The following is an 18785-nucleotide window of genomic DNA, read 5'->3' on the forward strand; positions in this document are numbered from 1 at the left end:
GGATATAATGCTGCCCTCTTCTTACTTACATTGTCACCAGAAAGTGAGAACAGGCATTTGCATAGCATTTGGGTTGTTGGCACTGCAAGGTATTTACGTGCCAGATATGCTAAACATTCGTATTCCCCTTCATGCGCCGGTCACCATTCCAGATGACATGCTTCCATGCTGATGATGCTTGTTAAAAAAATAATGTGTTCATTAAATTTGAGACTGAACTTCTTGTGGGAGAACTGTATGTCTCCTGCTCTGTGATTTACCCGCATTCTGCCATATATTTCATGTTATAGCAGTCTCAGATGATGACCCAGCACATGTTGTTCATTTTAAGAACACTTTCACAGCAGATTTCACAAAATGCAAAGAAGGTACCAATGTGATATTTCTAAAGCTAGCTACAGCACTCGACCCAAGGTTTAAGAATCTGAACTGCTTTCCAAAATCTGAAGGTGTGGAGCAAGCTTTCAGAAATCCTAAAAGAGCAACACTCCGATGCGGAAACTACAGAATCCGAACCACCAAAAAAGAAAATCAACCTTCTGCTGGTGGCATCTGACTCATATAATGAAAATGAACATGAACATGAACTCATATAATGAAAATGAATGTCAGTCTGCACTGCTTTGGATTTTTATCGAGCAGACCCCGTCATCAGCATGGACGCATGTCCCCTGGAATGGTGGTTGAAGCATGAAGAGACATATAAATCTTTAGCGCATCTGGCACGTAAATATCTTGCGATGTCGGCTACGACAGTGCCATGGGAATGCCAGTTCTCGCTTTCAGGCGACATTGTAAACAAGAGGTGGGCAGCATTATCTCCTGCAAATGTAAACAAACTTGTTTATCTGAGCGATTGGCTGAACAAGAGGTAGGACTGAGTGGACTTGCAGGCTTTAAAATTTTACAGTGTTTTATATTTGAATGCAGTAATTTTTGTACATAATTCTACATTTTTATGTTCAACTTTCATGATAAAGAGATTGTACTACAGTACTTGCATTAGGTGAATTGAAAATACTATTTCTTTTGTTTTTTACAATGCAAATACTTGTAATCAAAAATTAAGTGAGCACTGTACACTTTGTATTCTGTGTTGTAATTGAAATCAATATATTTGAAAATGTAGAAAACATCCCAAAATATTTAAATAAATGGTATTCTATTATTGTTTAATTTTGTTTAATGGTATTCTATTATTGTTATTAATTTTTTTAATTCCTTGGCAGCCCTAATTAGTACAAATGGTGAATTTGGTGGCAATAGACTGAGCTGATCCAAGACTGCATCATTCCGAGGGTACACAGATATGTGCAGGCCACCATATGACCCAGTAGCCTGAAGCAATTCCTTGTGGGAGTTCTTATGTGATCCTTGAGGGACACATAGATTTGTGCTACTAAGTTATTTAGACACCTAACTGCCACTTCTTGAATTAGGGCTACATAATAATTACCACATGCTAGCATCTATCTCTGGGTTTCCAGTTCTTGGGGAGAAAAGACTGAAACCTTTTAACTCTAAGTCTAAATGAGACAAGGAGTAAATACTTGATGATGGCAGCAAAGATACCAGATAAAGACTCACCAGGTACATCTGTGTATGTGTGGCAGTTATTCACCGGGGGAGGGGAAGCAGGTTGTCACCCCTGCTATGAACCGAAGGTACTTCCTTTGTCCCAGATGGATAGCAACATGGAAATACACGTCCAGCAAACTGAGGGGAACATATCAATCTCCAGTCTCCAGGGAAGCAATACTGGAATTGAGGGTGACCATCCTGAATCTGATTTTCTTGCCAAAGTGGTTCAACTTTCTTAGATCTAGATTGGAATGAAGGCCACCAGATTTCTTGGGGACCAGGAACAGAAGCCTTTTACTCTGTGTTGGTAAAGAACCCCCTCAATTGCTTGCACTTCCAGAAGAGACCATACTTCTTGAAGCAATGGAGTCTCGTGAGGTGGCTCCCTGAATAGTAAAGGTGGGTTGGGAAAAGGAAGGGAGGTGAATGGGGAAACATATCCCTCTTTTACTGTGCTAAGCACTCAATGTCTTTCCAAGCACCCCAAAAGAGAGATAGGCATTTTCTGCATCAAGGAGATATAGACAGTGGCAGGCCTTGATGAAGCCGTCAGAACGACTACTTGGAAGCTGAAGATATCTGGCAAGAAAGGCCTGCTGTAGATGAAGCCGGCTGGCAATGTCAAGGAGGTCTAGACCTTCTCTTTGTGGAATCCTGTGACTTTTGTGGGAAGGCTGATCTCTAATAAAGGTGAGATCTAAACTGTTTCCTCTTTGTCACTGGGTGTAAACTCCTAGAGAATGAAGTGTTGCATGGGAATCTTTTGGGGTGCAGCTTGCATAGTCAGTTTTTTTGGAAAGTAGCTAAGAGCTTTCAAAGGGCAAATCCCCAATTGTATTTTGCATCTCCCTTTGAATGCCAGAGGCCTGAAACCAGGAAGAGCACCCCATGGAGATGGCAGTGGCCATAGACCATAAGGCCATGTTCAAGGGGGATGTTCAGGCTGTGAGGCATCCTTCTGAAACCAGAGCCAGGAACTCTTCCCTGTATTCTTCTGGAAACTTCTCAGCAAATTTAGAAATTTAAGACAAATTAATAGAAGTATATTTAGACAAGAGAGCTGGATAGTTGGCCATTCTCATTTGAAGAGTAGTGGTAGAATAAACCTTCTGGTCATATGAATCCAGTCTCTTGAAGGCCTAGTCTTTAGGATGGGACTGTCAAGAGTGCTCATTAGCAGCCGTGAATCTGGAACTGGATGGGTTAAAAAAGTAATCAAAGTCCTGCTGACGGATTTGATAACATCTGTCCACCCATTTTGCGGTAGATGGTTTAAAGGCCAGGATCTGCCAGAGGGTTTTTGCTAGCTCCAGCAAGTCTTCTTTAATCAGAAGGGCAACCCTTCCTGGGGCAGTGGGCTGTAAAATATCAAGCAGGCTGCATGGGTTTTCTTACACAAGCTCAGCCTGCACTCCTGAAGAAGTAACCACTCTCTTCATCAGGTCCTGAAAGACCTTGAAGTCCCTGGGGGAGTGGGGAGAGGGAAGGCTTCAACTCTGGAGTAATGGCTTCATCTGGAGAAGAAGATGAGGTATAGCGGGAACATCTAGGCATGCCTCCTTTATTTCTCCTTTCTCCATTGGATGGATGGTAGCAGGAGCCTGACCAGAGATTTCCTGTACTGGAGGGGCGACCTCCTCTTAGACTATGATGGAGGTTTAGAATCCCTCGGAGCAACCCAAGACCAGTAAGGTGACAGGAGAAACTGCAATGTCTGAGACGCCATACTGATGCCTCTCTTTAAGAAAACCAGTACTGGTCCATAGGTCGGGTAACCCTGCATGGTACAAGGTCTCTAACATGATCTAAAAGACCTTCTAGGTGATACAGGTTCCTCCCTTTCAGAGTCTGAAGAAGAAACACAGGTTTCTTCAGAAAAGGGAGGGGCAGGCATTGCTGGGGTTCATGGTGGTCTGGGTATGTGAGACACCCGCGCAGCCAAAGGATGAGGTGGCTGGAACACCAAGCAGGTGATCGGTGCCAGAAGGGCTGACGGTGCTGACAGTGCCAGTGCATAGGGGGGTGGAGAGAGGGTACTACGTAGGCCGATGCTGGTGAAGGTGCTGGGTTTGCTGGTGGCACTGACTTCACCAACGGTGCTGATTGTGCCAAAGGTGCCATCTGTGCTGATGGTGCTGGCAGCGGCAAAGACACCAGAGCTGACCTAACTGGAGCCGGCTGTAACACTGGAGAGGCTGGGAAGGGGAGGCACAGACAATCCCTTACAGATAGGAAGGCCTGCGGAATTGATGGGACCGAGCCAGGTAAGCGTTCAACTAGGAGACCTGGCGGTGCTGATAGGGTCCGAATCAGCAGTATGGAAGAAGATGTAGTGGTAAAGGTGAGACACCAGTCTTGACAGCTCCGAAGGAGCCAGAGTTGACGGCGTTGCCTCACACAGCAAGTGAGAGCCTATGCTTATGATGCCTTGAACTGATACCGGAGGACTTATTGGAAGCCTTTTTGTAAGGTGAAAACCTAGATTTTGAGCACTTGTCGGTGTCAGAATGCTTGGAACCCTTCAAGGAGGCCATGGCGGAAATCAAAGAGCGGTGTTTTTCTGCAGACTTGTGTTTGGGATCTTTGGTAGCGGGTGGGACACACCTCAACTTGGAGTCCGTTATTTCATGGTTGGGGTCCAGTTTGGAAGAGAAACTCTGACATCTTCATCTCATGGACTTTGAGGAGGAAATCCCTCTATTTTAGTCCTTGTAGTGGAAACAGTTCTAATAGCTCATGTGTCTCTCAAATGTCCCTCACCAAGGCAGATCTAACAGCTTTTATGCCTATTTGAGAGTGGAGAAATGGCCTTGCATGTAGCCCACTGCTTAAATCCTGGTGACTTTTTTCATTCCACCTGTTTTTTCCTAAACAAGCAATAACCAACTACATTAACTTATACAATAGAAGTAACTACATATAACTATTTACAATAAAATTGTTTTGAAAGCTGGTAACCCAAAGCTAAAGCTACAGGATGCTTCAATTCTCTCCACAGGTGATGAGAAGGAACTGAGAGGGAGGCCACACACACATGCCTTCTATGCCCTTGGCTGGGTGTGTGAAGAGACCCGGGGGCATGTGCCACCTAGGGGTACTGCTGGCAAAAGTCTCCAAATTTGAGTGCTTTGGGTGCACATAGCTCTGCTGTGGAAAGTATAAGTGCATAGTCACTCAAAGGAAAGTCCGAGTTAAGAAGTTAAATATCACTCCAGAGAGACAACAATGAAAGTCAGCTCTAAGAGTATATTGTTTATGGAGCTAAGGGTGCAGTTTAGTGTCTTGACAGGAGAGTTTTCTATATAACAGGAAATAAAATAGCCTGGAACTGAGCCTAGCCTAAAAGCCATCATTTTCAGCTAATCATAGACATTCAGTCCTTGTAAAAGACTCCAAAGTATTTTCTTCCTGTGAGAGAAGATGAACCTGCCACATTCACAGCTCTCAACAGACACCATTAATAATTGTGTTCTTAATAGGCATGTGTTTTGAACTCATTGGATGCCTCAGTGATGTCCCAGTTCAAAGAATAGCTGTGAGCCTCAGTGTCATCCGGTTGTCTTTAGCAATGTTGCGTGCTGTAAGGGTGACTATTCCAGCACTTCCTTTTCCTTGGTACACCACAAACATTTCAGTTAACTGACATGGGCTTATCCAGCTTGCAAAGATCACAGGCACAAACACCTCTGTTGACTAACTGAAATAATAGAAAAGAAAGCTGTCCAGTAAGAGTAGGCAACTCAGCCTTCTACACCAGCTACATAGCCCATTCCTCCATGCTTTGGCCATGGGGCTGGGCTATAAGGAATTAATATGCAGCACACAAGCCTTTCTCCAGCCACACTCTGATGTAACAGTATTTCTACAGCCAGGAATAATAATTAACAAATAAAGTACATTTAGGCTTTACCACAGCAAAGAACATGCAAAAACAATGCTGAAATAGATCTTCTTTTAATTAAAATCTAAATTAAGGCATTTTTGTCTACTAAAGCTGTAACTGGGAAGGGAACCGGCTGCCTCATGTAGGTCTAACTTTTGGAACAGATTTAGGGATAAAAGAGATTTCTACTTTTATTGCCATTCTCATCCTGTGTGGAAATGTAAAGAGACCCCTGATGAGTGTTCTCAACTATTTTGTTTATTGGTTTTTGGTCCTGTTCACTGTTGATCTCTTCCTCCCACCCTTCCTCCTCTTCCTTGGAGCCTAACAACTAATTGGTTGGTCCCAGCAATTGCTCTCCACACTGTGATGAGTTTAAGGTGACCAGATGTCCCGATTTTATAGGGACAGTCCCAATATTTGGGACTTTTTCTTATATAGGCTCCTATTACCCCCGCCCCCGCCCCCACCCCGTCCCAATTTTTCGTACTTGCTATCTGGTCAGCCGAGATGAGTTTTTATTGGAAACAAATCAGCAGGGCTTGGCTTTATTGGCTTCCTTCTTTGTGTATTGGCATGTTCTGTGACATCCGGGCCACTCTGAGAATAGGGTTTGTTTGTTAGCTTGTGCTGTTGCTTTAAACTAGATGAACCAGAGGTCAAATGCAGCCAGTCAGCACTGTGAAAATACTGCACTATGCAGGATGGGGGAGGAGGAATCCCTTTCCCAGGCTGTGGGGCCACTGTAGGCTGTTACTCACCGCTGTGATGGATGGCAGCAACTGGTCTGACCCCACCCACGTCCTGAACACTGGCATGCAGTAGGGCCCCCACCAGATGGTTGAGCTATTCACTGGACTGAGGATGGGCACCTCTTATGTGGCCCCAGAATCACAGCGTCCTCTCTATGCAGGGGACCAACACTGGTTTCGTTGCCAGGGAGTCTTTGTGGGTACTGAAGAAAGGGCAGGTTTTGGGTCCTATATAAACAGTGGCTATTTCAGACTTGCCAGTCCTACATAGATGATGGCGTTGCAGATCCTGCTTTGGGTCTGGCAGTGCTCAGGGCTTTGATCTTGGAGCTGGGAAACAACGGCATCCAGATGGCTTTGCATCCCCTTCTGCCCTCACTCCTGGAAGGCCAGGGTGTGGGGTGAAGGCTCCTGCAATCCCATCTCCTGAGATGGCTGATGCTCCCCCACCCTCCATGTGCTGCTGCCCCCCCCGCCAGGACCCAGCTTCTAACTTACCCACAGGAGTCTTCTGTGGCGCCTACAATGGCCGCTTCTCTCCCTCCTGCTGGCTTCTGGGGATGCTCGGCTACTTGTTCATCCTCAGGGGTCTGCCAAGTAAGGGCCAATGTGCTACAATCCAGAGAAGATGGCTGGAATCTTCAGGGAAGAGACACAGCTCCCTCCCCTGAGAAGAAAGAACTTATAGCCATCCCCACAGAAACGCTCATTCTGGCAGGTGCAGATACACAAGCAGCCCCAGCAGGGGCAGTCAGACACTCCATGGGGGCCAGAGTGTTGACTGGATATTCTCTCCCCTCAGCTTTTTCACTGCAACCCCTGCCAGGCCTCTTCTCCTCAGCTTTACTCTTCCTGGCTCCATTCTCCCTGTGGTGAGCCATGCAATTGACAAGAATGACAGCCGATGTAAGGAATGCAGTAGCTACACAGACACTGTGCGTCCTAACTACACCGACATAAGCCTTCCGCCTCTCACTGAGGTGGTGTTACTATGTCAGCATAGCAGGTGTGTTGCATCGGTGGGAGGACCATTTCAGTGTATACATCTCCACTGTTCCGTTGACAAAACGGTAGCGTAGACAAGGCCTCAGGCTCGCAGGGCTCGGGCTGAGAGGCTGTTTCATTGCTGCGTAGACGTCTGGGCTCGGGGTTGGGCCTAAGCTCTGGGACCCACACCCACCCAAGTTGCAGGATCCTAGAACCCAGGCTGCAGCCCAAGCCTGGAAGTCTTCAAAGCAACGAACCGGCCCTGCAGCGTGAGCCCAAGTTGGCTGGCACGGGCCAGCTGTGGGTGTCTAGTTGCAGTGTAGCCAGGCCCTGTGTGGCTCAAAAGCTTGGCCCGCTCACCAACAGAAGCTGGTCCAATAAAAGATAGTGCCTCACCCACCTTGTCTCGCTACTATCCTGGGATCGACATGGCTACAACTACCCTGCATACAGCTGTTTAGCAGCACACAGGAACATTGCACACAGCATGTGAAGAACTTCTTCTGATGAAACTACAGGAGACATTCAGGGAGATGATAGAATTGCTTGATTGGAATAATGCCAGGGTATGGGGATGGGGAGGCGCTAACCCACCCTCTACGCTTACAAAACATGCATGGGGGAGCCTCATTAACTGCACAGCCTCTAGCAGCACAGAGTGCTTAATCCTTGCTGGGTTAATACTGAATGAGACATTGGTTTAATACTGAATGAGAGAGCCAGTGCCACATGGCAAGACCAAGGGGCCGTGTTAGGTGAAGTCTGGGTGGGGAGGAGGTGCGCCACAGGGAACTCCCTGTGAAATGGGTGTGTGTGTGGGGGGGGGGGGTGGAAGGATAGGCAGGGCAGTGAGGGGAGCTACTGAGACTGGGGAGGAGGTGGTGGGGCAGCCAGCTCCAGGCTGGAAAGGTGCACCCCAGGAGTTCCTGCTGCTGTTCCTATGGCAATTCTTTGGAGGCTGGTGCCCAGTGTCCTGCCTCCCACTGGGCACCCTCTGTGCCAACATCTCCTTGCCCCCCACCCAGGTGCCAGTGCTCTCTCCCATCCCCTGGCGGCTGGTGCACTGCTCCTGTCCCTCCCCTGGCCCAGGTGTTCCCATGGGATCCACGGTGGCTGGAAGGCAGGACTGGGCGGGGTCAGGGAGTCCTACCTGCTCTCCTGTGGCTGGCCTTATCTTGTGCACTCTGCCACCACAGCCCCTCCTCCAGTCCCACGCTAGACTCCACTCAGCCCCCTCACATCCGTGTAGGGACAGAACCTAGCTGGGTCCTACCCAGTATTTGCCTCCCAAGATACTGGGGGTGGGGTGGGGAGGAAACAGAGCCTCCCCCACAAAATTTCCATAGTGGGGGAGGGGGTGCTAGGTTCCCCCCATGGCCCACTTCCATCTCCTGCCTGGAAGCTGCAGTCAAGGGAGCAGTGGCTTTTGTTGTTTGTTTCCTCATGCATATTCTCACCTGAAAGTTGATATTTTTTCTAAAGAAAGTTTCTTGTATTGATTGGCCTCCTGAGCTATTAAGGCCATGAGAAAATACAGTTTTTTCCCACTGGTTAAGAAAGTTTTCAGATGCTATTTTGTACTCAAAGAACTCACAAAGTCCTTCCACATAGTCACATGACCTTAAGTCCTAATGAGGCCTGTTTGAAGCCATTTCAGTTGGAAAGAGTTCACTGTTCAGTGCAGTACTTTGTACTCACAGTTACAGTAGCTCCTACTCACTTTCCACTATCTGCACGTGATGTGTCTGCAGTGAGTGACTATCCAAAAAAGCAAAAAGCTTTACAGTTCAATACATGACAGGTAGTAGGGGGAGGAGTCTGGAAGAAAATTCAGGGAGAATATTGGTATTCATTGTAAATTGGTATTTAGCTTGTAATGTCCCTAGTCATGCCATCTAGTGCCCAGTTAAAGAACTAGAACGAGATGTGCCTTATCATCACTGTCTGGAAGAACTGGGTTGTATGTCTAATTTGGTTGATCAATACACTATTGTCAACTCTCATAATTTTATAGCAAGTCTTGCAATATTTGGGGGTGTTCTTGAAACCTTGGCACCTGTAATCAATTGGTTATGAGAGATTCTCAGCTTTTATTTAAAAAGAAAAAAAAGTAATTGTGACAAAGTTCCTCCTCTGCCTAGGTGGGTCCTGTGCTTATTGGCGGATTTGCTCGCCTCAGAGGTTCACAGCAGCCCTCAGTTTGGCCACTTTCGTGGCTCAGATCTGCCGTTCACTCAGTTAGCCTCATCGCTGGCCAGCATGGGGAAAAGGAAGAAGAACAATCCTCGCAGTCTCTGCTGATCCACCTAGTGGATCGGGGAACAGGCCAGAGACCTTCCCCTCTGGTGGAACCCACAGTCCAGGTCAACTCCTCTGGTATCAAGTAGGGAGTTGGGGGGGATGGAGGGATGGGGGAAACCCGGACCCGCCCTCTACTCCGGGTTCCAGCCCAGGGCCCTGTGGATTGCAGCTGTCTACAGTGGCTCCTGTAACAGCTGCGTGACAGCTACAACTCCCTGGGCTACTTCCCCATGGCCTCCTCCCAACACCTTCTTTATTCTCACCACAGGACCTTCCTCCTGATGTCTGGTAATGCTTGTACTTCTCAGTCTTCCAGTAGTATGCCTTCTCACTCTCAGCTTCTTGCTCCCAGCTCCTCACACACACACCACAAACTGAAGTGAGCTCCTTTTTAAACCCAGGTGCCCTGATTAGCCTGCATGTCTTAATTGATTCTGGCAGCTTCTTGATTGGCTGCAGGTGTTCTAATCAGCCGGTCTGCCTTGTTTCCAGAAAGTTCCTGATTGTTCTGGAACCTTCCCTGTTACCTTACCCAGGGAAAAGGGACCCACTTAACCTGGGGCTAATATATCTGCCTTCTATCACTTTCCTGTAGTCGCGGGACCTCCTGGTCAACCTCCTCCTGGCCCTGGCTAAAATGGCCATCTATAAAATCAGGGTGAGGAGGTTGGCCAATGGAGTTTCCTGTGACTGTGAGGCCTATTTCCGATCCTCCATCCATTCACGTATCCAGGCAGAGTTCCTCTGGGCGGCGTCCACTGACTCCCTTGACGCTTTTGAGGAGCAGTGGGCGCTGTCCAGGGTTCTCTGCTTGGTGTCCCCATTTGGTTCCCTTCATTTGACCCTTTGACCACACTCCTGTCCCTGTTATTTCATTAGTTGTCCCCCGTACTTATTTGGTGTCCAGGTCCTGTGGATTCCCCTCTTAGGCTGGGCGGGGGGGGGGATCCTTTAGCAGATCCAATAGGATCACTCTCCTGTAGCCATCTGGCCTGACCCTGTCACAGTAAGTTTCTAGCTGTCATGATTGCAGAGAAAAATGTGACCAGCGTGAACCTTAATGGCTTAAAATCCAGAAGACACAAAAGGACCCCCACATTATTTTTTGTAAATCTCATGATTTTTAAGCCAATCGCATAAGCTTTTGGGCCCCTGACCTGTGATTTTAGAATGCTTGGGCATTGGAAAACTGTTACTCTAAGACTCATGAACCAGATTCTGAAACCTGAACAGAATTGCCTTTGGTTTGTGGCCCTGGATGGTGTGCGCAGGCACCCTGTCATTGTTACTAAGACAGAGAAAAGGTTAGAAGCCTCTCTTAACAAGTGTCTGCCCACACTGCAGGAATTGCAACAGAACCAAGCCATGGAAGAGCCTAGAAGGACTGATCACAGCACTGATGATTTTCACCATCAGGAAGGTTAAAGGTGAATAAGGAAGAAGCGGGTCTCTGAGTGCTGGACCCTTGTCCTGAGGCTCTGAATACGTGGAAGACTGGCCTCCTTGTGCTTACAGATTCTGGCTATGCAAGTGTTGCTTTGCTTTCTGGCTGTAGAAAGCTGTTAAGTGTGGAGGCCTCGTTTTTATTTTACCATGGGAGCTGGTCAGTGATCATGTGTTCGCCTACTCCCAGGGTAGGCTGTTACATTTTGATGCTGCTTAGTGAGCTCACATACAAAGTTGTTGATAAAAATAAACAGCCAGAAGAGCCCCAGCCTAGGTCATGCTTTCATTTATTCACTTCATATAAAAATCTCTTAAGAATGCATCTGAACACAATATATAATACTATAACATACATTGTGTGAAACTTCTGAAAACAATAAAATAACCACCTGGAACAATGCAGTGTTCAACAGACATACAAACCCATTGACCATGCACAACTGTGCTAATCTCATCAACTATTTAGTCACAAGTTGGACCGAAAGCTTGAAATATATTTTACAAACTGAGATTGACACCATTAATGATGCCTAACAAGCTTTCTCAGAAGAAGCTTCACAGCACAATTATTACATCAGTTCACATTTTGTCATAGAAATTCACATTGGGTTGTTCATATACTGGAACATGACATTTAATAGTTGGCAGCATTCACAGGGGGTTTCTTTTTCAGCGTTTCAGTAGTTTAAACAGCTCATGCTATTGCCCCCATTCCCAGTCATAAGATACAACTCTTCTTAACTCATCATGAAAATGAAACTCCTGTGAGCCAATGCCACCTGAATGCCCTCTATGGGTTCCGTATGTCTCTTACGCTATGTTCAGGTTCTTCTATTTTATGCAATACAAAAGGTTACAAGAAAAAAAGGCAACTCTTATCCAGAGTTTTCTACACAATTAACACCACCGTTGACAGGCAATGTTAATTTATATAAATTAATAACTTACAAAACATTACATTATATACAGTCAGTAATAAATACACTGTTATAAACAGTAATGGATGTGTTAGAGCTCAAGGCAGTGCAGGAGAAGGATGATGGAACTAAACCTAGGAAACATGAACTACAGGTGAGAGAAACACAAAGATCCGAGCGTGCAACTTCCACTGAGCAAAGAAACTGCCAAAGGGAGAACGCACATCACACACTGCCTTATTACACTTAATTGTATACGTACTGCATTGTGCTAGAAAAACAGAGCTATCCTTTATCCTGTGCACAACAAAAGTGAACCCCACTGAGGAAAAAATACGGTTGTGCACAGCAAGCAAACAGGAAAGATGTGCAATGGCATGAAATGACTTTGAAAGATCAGCTGGAGATTTAATGAGACTATTAAAGGTGCAGAAATGCAAAATTGGGGGTACCCCTTCTGTTTAGCCTGTAAAAATGATTAACCGCAATAAAGTGACAGATATTGCCCATGAGAGAAGGAAGACTTTCTTTTAACAGGAAGAATCAAAAAAGTATCCACCAATTTTGAAACACGTTGTGGAGAGTTTTATACTAAACTTTGTGTATTTAATAGGCTCTTGAAAAGACGTGAAAGTTTACAAAAAAGGCACACAGGTCCGCAGACAGGTGGTTAGGTGGACAGGTTTTATATGTAGAGTTACTATTCAGTAATTTCTATCAGTCTAACTGGTATAAATCCCAAAACCTTAACAGTATAAAATCTCTCAGTTCTATGTCGTTCACTTTCAACCAGTTCAGTAACAATTCAAGCTGGCTCCGGAACAACACAATGTTTTAAGATGACAAGGCTTAAACTACAATGTAAATCATCTGTTAATTTCCTGAGCAATCATTCCATACACGATCTTTAACCTTGACTCCAATCTCAAGTAGCTGGGAAGATCTTTTAGCCAATGTTAGACACAGGCCTAAGACCTAGATCGCAGGCTAGTCCTACAAGACAGCTTGCATGCTCATTAAGTGTTTAAAGTTCACCTACATACAGTACATTATGTATCAACAGGTGACATATCTTCTGTCACAATTTCTATATTAGCCTCTTCTTGTGATTCCCTTTTGTCTGGGTCAATCACACATAGTGTCTTTGTATTGCTGAAATAGTGGATACTCTCGCTCTCCTTTTCAGGTCCATCTGAATCCTCCTCTTCAAGAGTCAGTTCAAACTGGAACTTCTCCATTAGACCCTGACAGTCTCTATTCCGTTCATCAAGGGGAGGGGAGGGACTCTGAGGTATCATACTCTGGTACCAGTTCCTATTGTCTTCTAAAGTATCCAGGATGTCTTGTGCGTCAGGCTGCACTAGGTCTGCCCAGGTCTCCCAAAGTGGATGGACGATGTAATCAATGAATCCAACCTGAGAAACAAAATATTACATACACATTACAAATGACTGATGCATTTTTTCAGAAAATATTCAGCACCACTAAGGACCTGATTCTGAGAAGCAGCCTTTTGTTTTGCCTGCAAATAACTGCATCAGACTGGGCCTCCAAACCCAGTGTCTAAATGGCACCATATGCACCCATCATGCCTGTGCAAAACTGTACCTACAAAAATGAAAGTTGGCTTAAGGCCTTTTTTAACATCAGGCCCTGAGTGGAGGTTTAATTAAAAACAACAGTCACATGGACATTCAGAGATAAGGCTACCATTATGCCATCCCATAATGAACATGTGATTATAAATAGGCTTGCTGTTATCTTTGGCTGACTCCAAACCCCCGCCCACCCCCCCGTTGTGGTGCAATACTAAGGCAAAACTCAATCTGAGTTAATCTTTGGGAGATAGAAGATGTAGTTGCTATTTAAATGTCACCTCTCAACTGTTACCATACAGAGGTACCTGAAATGACAATATTGATTTTTTTTATGGCAATTGCAGTGCAATTCCCCTTGAGCATTCATGTGGCTGGCAGCTGTGAAAAAGCCAGCGTTCTTAGATTGACTTTCAGTCCGAATTCTGAACGTTATTGCTTTTATGGACTTAAGTTTGACCTTTAATGATATCTTATTACTGCATGTAGCTTGTGTTTGTGATGACTTGTTTTCTCTGCTCTGCACCTTTAAATAGAGAGATGTCTCTCTTTTCTGCTGCAGAGGTAGCTGCCGTTTTTCTGTTTGGATGCAGTCTACTACAACTTTCTTTTTTCTTTGTTAAGAGTGTACAAAACAAAATGAAGGACCAATGACAAAAAATAATCCCTTGTCCCCAGTGTTGGTATAATATGTATGCAGGCCTCCTGTGGTACAGATGGATGTGTCATTGATGGAAATAATGATGGTCCAGGTTGGGTCTGAGAGTCCTTCAGACTATTGGCAAACAGGCTCTGCATTGGCTCACTTTTTAACTGTCTGACAAACAGGACGTACAGGATGGAGAAAACTGAATGGCCATAAAGAGGATTGAAATTCTTCCATCTTGGCAGAATGTGTCACTTGACTCCGCGCACTGCTGGACAGCATTTCTATGCAGCAGGAAAACGGCTCTCTAAGGGGCCAGACTCAACATGCAGATGTTTGCTTTGGAAATCGCATATGCCTCCTTCAGACACAACAGGATGTCAATAGATCCATTATAATTCAATTGTAACAGACTGTTGCGGCAGCTTAAACAAAAAGGTGATGAAAACTTCCTGCTGCACACGTTTGGAGGCACTTTTAAAGTGAAAAAACTCCAGTGCTGTGGTGACTGGATAGTGGGGTTCACTTACGTCATAAAAGCTCCCAATATTCATAAAAGGACTAATGGTCACAGATGTTGCAACTTTTAAATGAAGCAAACAGTTAATTGCTTGTCTAAACAAGCATCTCAAACAACCAAGCAAATGATCACACTTTGTTTTGCCTGTTTCTGAAAAGAATATTTACTAGATTTAAAAGGACACTATTTAGTATATTTGAGAATTTTAAATATATTTGTATTTGCCATTCTTTCTATTTTAGGCCCTTTTAACTTCAAAATATAAATACCTCTCTCTCTGTTGATGCATTTTTTTTCTTGTTCAAATGGTCTCCATTCTGTTCAATTCCCAATCTCCCTGAACAACCACAATCCATGTTTTAAAATCTCTCTGAAGTGAGAAGATGGAGCAGAAAAACGCTTCAACACTGACTCATGGGGCACGTGGACATTTCCCTGCCAAACTGGGGTCGTAGATTGTTGTTGGGCTAACAAATGAGCCAAGATTTTTTTTCAATGGCAACGTGAATAATGTTGAAACTACATGGTTTAGCACAGGAGGACATTTAGAAATAATAATGATCAACTTTATTAATTATTTGGGCCCACAAATCCTTGACAATGTCTTGTTCGAGCCAATTAAATAAGCAACTGAGGCACCACTATCTAAAGAGCAGAACGTGCTTTAGTCAAACACAAGTTATTGGGTTCAACATTGGGATGACTGGGTTAAATTCTATGGCTTGTGTTATACAGAACACACTGCATGATCTAATGGTGCCTTCTAACCTTAAAATCTATGAATGAGAACAAGGGATGTGCCAATTAGTTCTCACAAAGTAAGAAATATTCCAGTCTTCAAAGGAGCCAACTCCTTTTAAAATATTTGTATTGATTTAGATAAATACTGCCCTGCCTCCCCAAACTCCTGCTTCCATGCCTTCCAAAGGGCCCTTAAGATTATAGCCTGAAAACCTGTGGGTTTCCACAGGTCTGACAGTCCGCACTAGGTTGGCTGTTGTCTACGGATCTTTCCCAAAGCATTCTGGAGTGGATCCTGACTAAGGAAGTCCGTAGACTGTGCAAAATGTAAAGAGACTAGCCACTAAACAGAGACTGCCAAAACTTTGGTGACTTGGCAGGATATTGACCAATTTTGGAGGGACTCATTGAGGACCAAGGAGAAGGATGTTGTGAAGGATGACAGAAGAATAGTAGGCGGGGGAACCTGAATCGCACCTTCCCAGCCAGGGGGATCAGATAGATTCTAGGAACACAAAAAGAGAAGGTTGAGTCTGCATTTGAACATGAGGCGAGGCGAAACAGGGAAGAGAACACCTAGAATGGTCACGTAAATCCATAAAAGCTTCAAAAACATTCAGGTATTTGGGGTTTATCAGAATCAAACTTCTGAACCTTTGGTTATTTACCTATTCCACTGAAAAAAACCTGTCATTATAAGTGAAAAGGCAGATGACCCTTGAGCATATTAAATGCAGCAAGAGGATGCCACGTCCTTAATAAAAATATCAAAATCAATGGAAAAAACATTTGGACCAAACTCATCCCTGGTATAACTCCACTGATGAAACCAAAGTTACATCAGGGATGAATTTGGCCCATTCAATTTTAAAACTACAAACTGAAACAAATCAAATGTACCCCAATGTAAATTACCTGTGATTTCTCCACTGAGGCTGTGTGTTTGTCACACATTGGACTAATTTCCATTCCTCTCTCTCGTTCTTTGTCTCCCTGCTGGAAAAATTCCTCCATGATTCTGTCTGTCCACTGCCGATATAATTCCAGGGATTTTGTGGGATTACTCAAATCTGCACAATGTACCATATTTCGGAGAACCTGAAATTATATTAATGAGAAAACTCATAAAATCAAGTGTAATAAAAGAAAATTTTGGACCATACCTGTTTGTTTAATGGAGAACATTTTAATCACAAAAATCTTTGATTATGCAACATCCTATGAAAAAATAACTTCTCAAAAATTTCTTCCAAATTACACTAGAGATTAGTTGTCAGGGTTTTTGTGGAAGCACAAAGGGCACTGTGTGCCAAATCAGCTAACTCGATGGATATACAGGGTGCAGTTGCAGTATGCCATCACATAGGTCTGTTTTTGAATGCAGGTGCTTCCCACCATTCATAATTTCTTCTCTAAATTGAGGCTTTTATAGCTAAATAGCCCAGCTCTATTAACTGAATAACATCCCTTATACACAAACAAAATGGTTTTGATTAACTGTGGACAAATGGATTTACAGAGAAATGGAGTTCTATATTTTACAGCAACTTCTCTCTCCAGATTAACAGCTTTTAAAAAAATGAATTGTGATCTTTATGTAAAACCAGCGATAAGGTGGGAGGTTTTTTTGTAAGCCTGTTGTTAAATGTCTGCCACCAAAGTTGAGGGAGGAATGGGGTGCTTTCCCTGCCTCTGAGAGAGTAAGCCCCTTTCTCAATACTAAAAAGAAAAGGAGTACTTGTGGCACCTTAGAGACTAACCAATTTATTTGAGCATGAGCTTTCGTGAGCTACAGCTCACTTCATCGGACGAAAGCTCATGCTCAAATAAATTGGTTAGTCTCTAAGGTGCCACAAGTACTCCTTTTCTTTTTGCGAATACAGACTAACACGGCTGTTACTCTGAAAAATTTCTCAATACTCTGAGCCCTGGTCTACACTAGAAGTTGACGTCAATTTAGCAGCGTTAAATCGATTTAACCCTGCACCCATCCACACGATGAAACCCTTTTTTTCGACTTAAAGGGCTCTTAAAATCGATTTCCTTACTCCACCCCCGACAAGGGGGTTAGCGCTGAAATCGGCCTTGCTGGGTCGAATTTGGGGTACTGTGGACACAATTAGATGGTATTGGCCTCCGGGAGCTATCCCAGAGTGCTCCATTGTGACCGCTCTGGACAGCACTCTCAACTCAGATGCACTGGCCAGGTAGACAGGGAAAGGCCCGCGAACTTCTGAATTTCAATTTCCTGTTTGGCCAGTGTGGCAAGCTGCAGGTGACCATCAGCAGAGGTGACCTTGCAGAGCTCATCAGCAGAGGTGACCATGATGGAGTCCCAGAATTGCAAAAGAGCTCCAGCATGGACCGAACGGGAGGTACGGGATCTGATCGCTATATGGGGAAAGGAATCCGTGCTATCAGAACTACGTTCCAGTTTTCGAAATGCCAAAACATTTGTCAAAATCTCCCAGGGCATGAAGGACAGAGGCCATAACAGGGACCCGAAGCAGTGCCGCGTGAAACTTAAGGAACTGAGGCAAGCCTACCAGAAAACCAGAGAGGCGAACGGCTGCTCCGGGTCAGAGCCCAAAACATGCCGCTTCTATGATGAGCTGCATGCCATTTTAGGAGGTTCAGCCACCACTACCCCAGCCGTGTTGTCTGACTCCTTCAATGGAGATGGAGGCAACACGGAAGCAGGTTTTGGGGATGAAGAAGATGATGATGACGATGATGAGGTTGTAGACAGCTCACAGCAAGCAAGCGGAGAAACCGGTTTTCCCGACAGCCAGGAACTGTTTCTCACCCTGGACCTGGAGCCAGTACCCCCCGAACCCACCCAAGGCTGCCTCCCGGACCCGCCAGGCGGAGAAGGGACCTCTGGTGAGTGTGCCTTTTAAAATACTATACATGGTTTAAAAGCAAGCATGTTTAATGATTAATTTGCCCTGGCATTCACGGCTCTCCTGGATGTACTCCCAAAGCCTTTGAAAAAGGTTTCTGGGTAGGGCCGCCTTATTCCATCCACCATGGTAGGACACTTTACCACTCCAGGCCAGTAGCATGTACTCAGGAATCATTGTAGAACAAAGCATTGCAGTGTATGTTTGCTGGCGTTCAAACAACATCCGTTCTTTATCTCTCTGTGTTATCCTCAGGAGAGTGATATCATTCATGGTCAGCTTGTTGAAATAGGGTGCTTTTCTTAAGGGGACATTCAGAGGTGCCCGTTCCTGCTGGGCTGTTTCCCTGTGGCTGACCAGAAATGTTCCCCGCTGTTAGCCAGGGGGAGGGGGGAGGGGAGAAGGGCTAGCCACGCGCTGGGGGGAGGCAAAATGCGACCTTGGAATGAAAGCACATGTGCTATGTATGTAATGTTAACAGCAAGGTTTACCCTGAAAGAGTGTACCCATTGT

General features: G+C 45.0%; 1 protein-coding gene across 3 annotated transcripts in view; it reads right to left on the minus strand.

Annotated features, from left to right (window-relative positions):
- Positions 1-11220: 11220 nt before the first annotated feature.
- PDE4B (phosphodiesterase 4B) overlaps positions 11221-18785 on the minus strand; it is a 396360-nt gene continuing 388795 nt past the window's right edge. For all 3 annotated transcript variants that reach the window (XM_037906917.2, XM_043520764.1, XM_037906918.2), the window contains 2 exons: positions 16285-16467; positions 11221-13282 (listed from right to left, as the gene is read on the minus strand). In XM_037906917.2, coding sequence (XP_037762845.1) covers positions 12917-13282; positions 16285-16467 — 549 coding nt within the window. In that variant the 3' untranslated portion in view covers positions 11221-12916. The remainder of the gene's footprint in view (positions 13283-16284; positions 16468-18785) is intronic.

The sequence above is a fragment of the Chelonia mydas genome, chromosome 8 (genome assembly GCF_015237465.2).
Source record: "Chelonia mydas isolate rCheMyd1 chromosome 8, rCheMyd1.pri.v2, whole genome shotgun sequence".
NCBI classification, from domain to species: Eukaryota; Metazoa; Chordata; order Testudines; family Cheloniidae; genus Chelonia; species Chelonia mydas.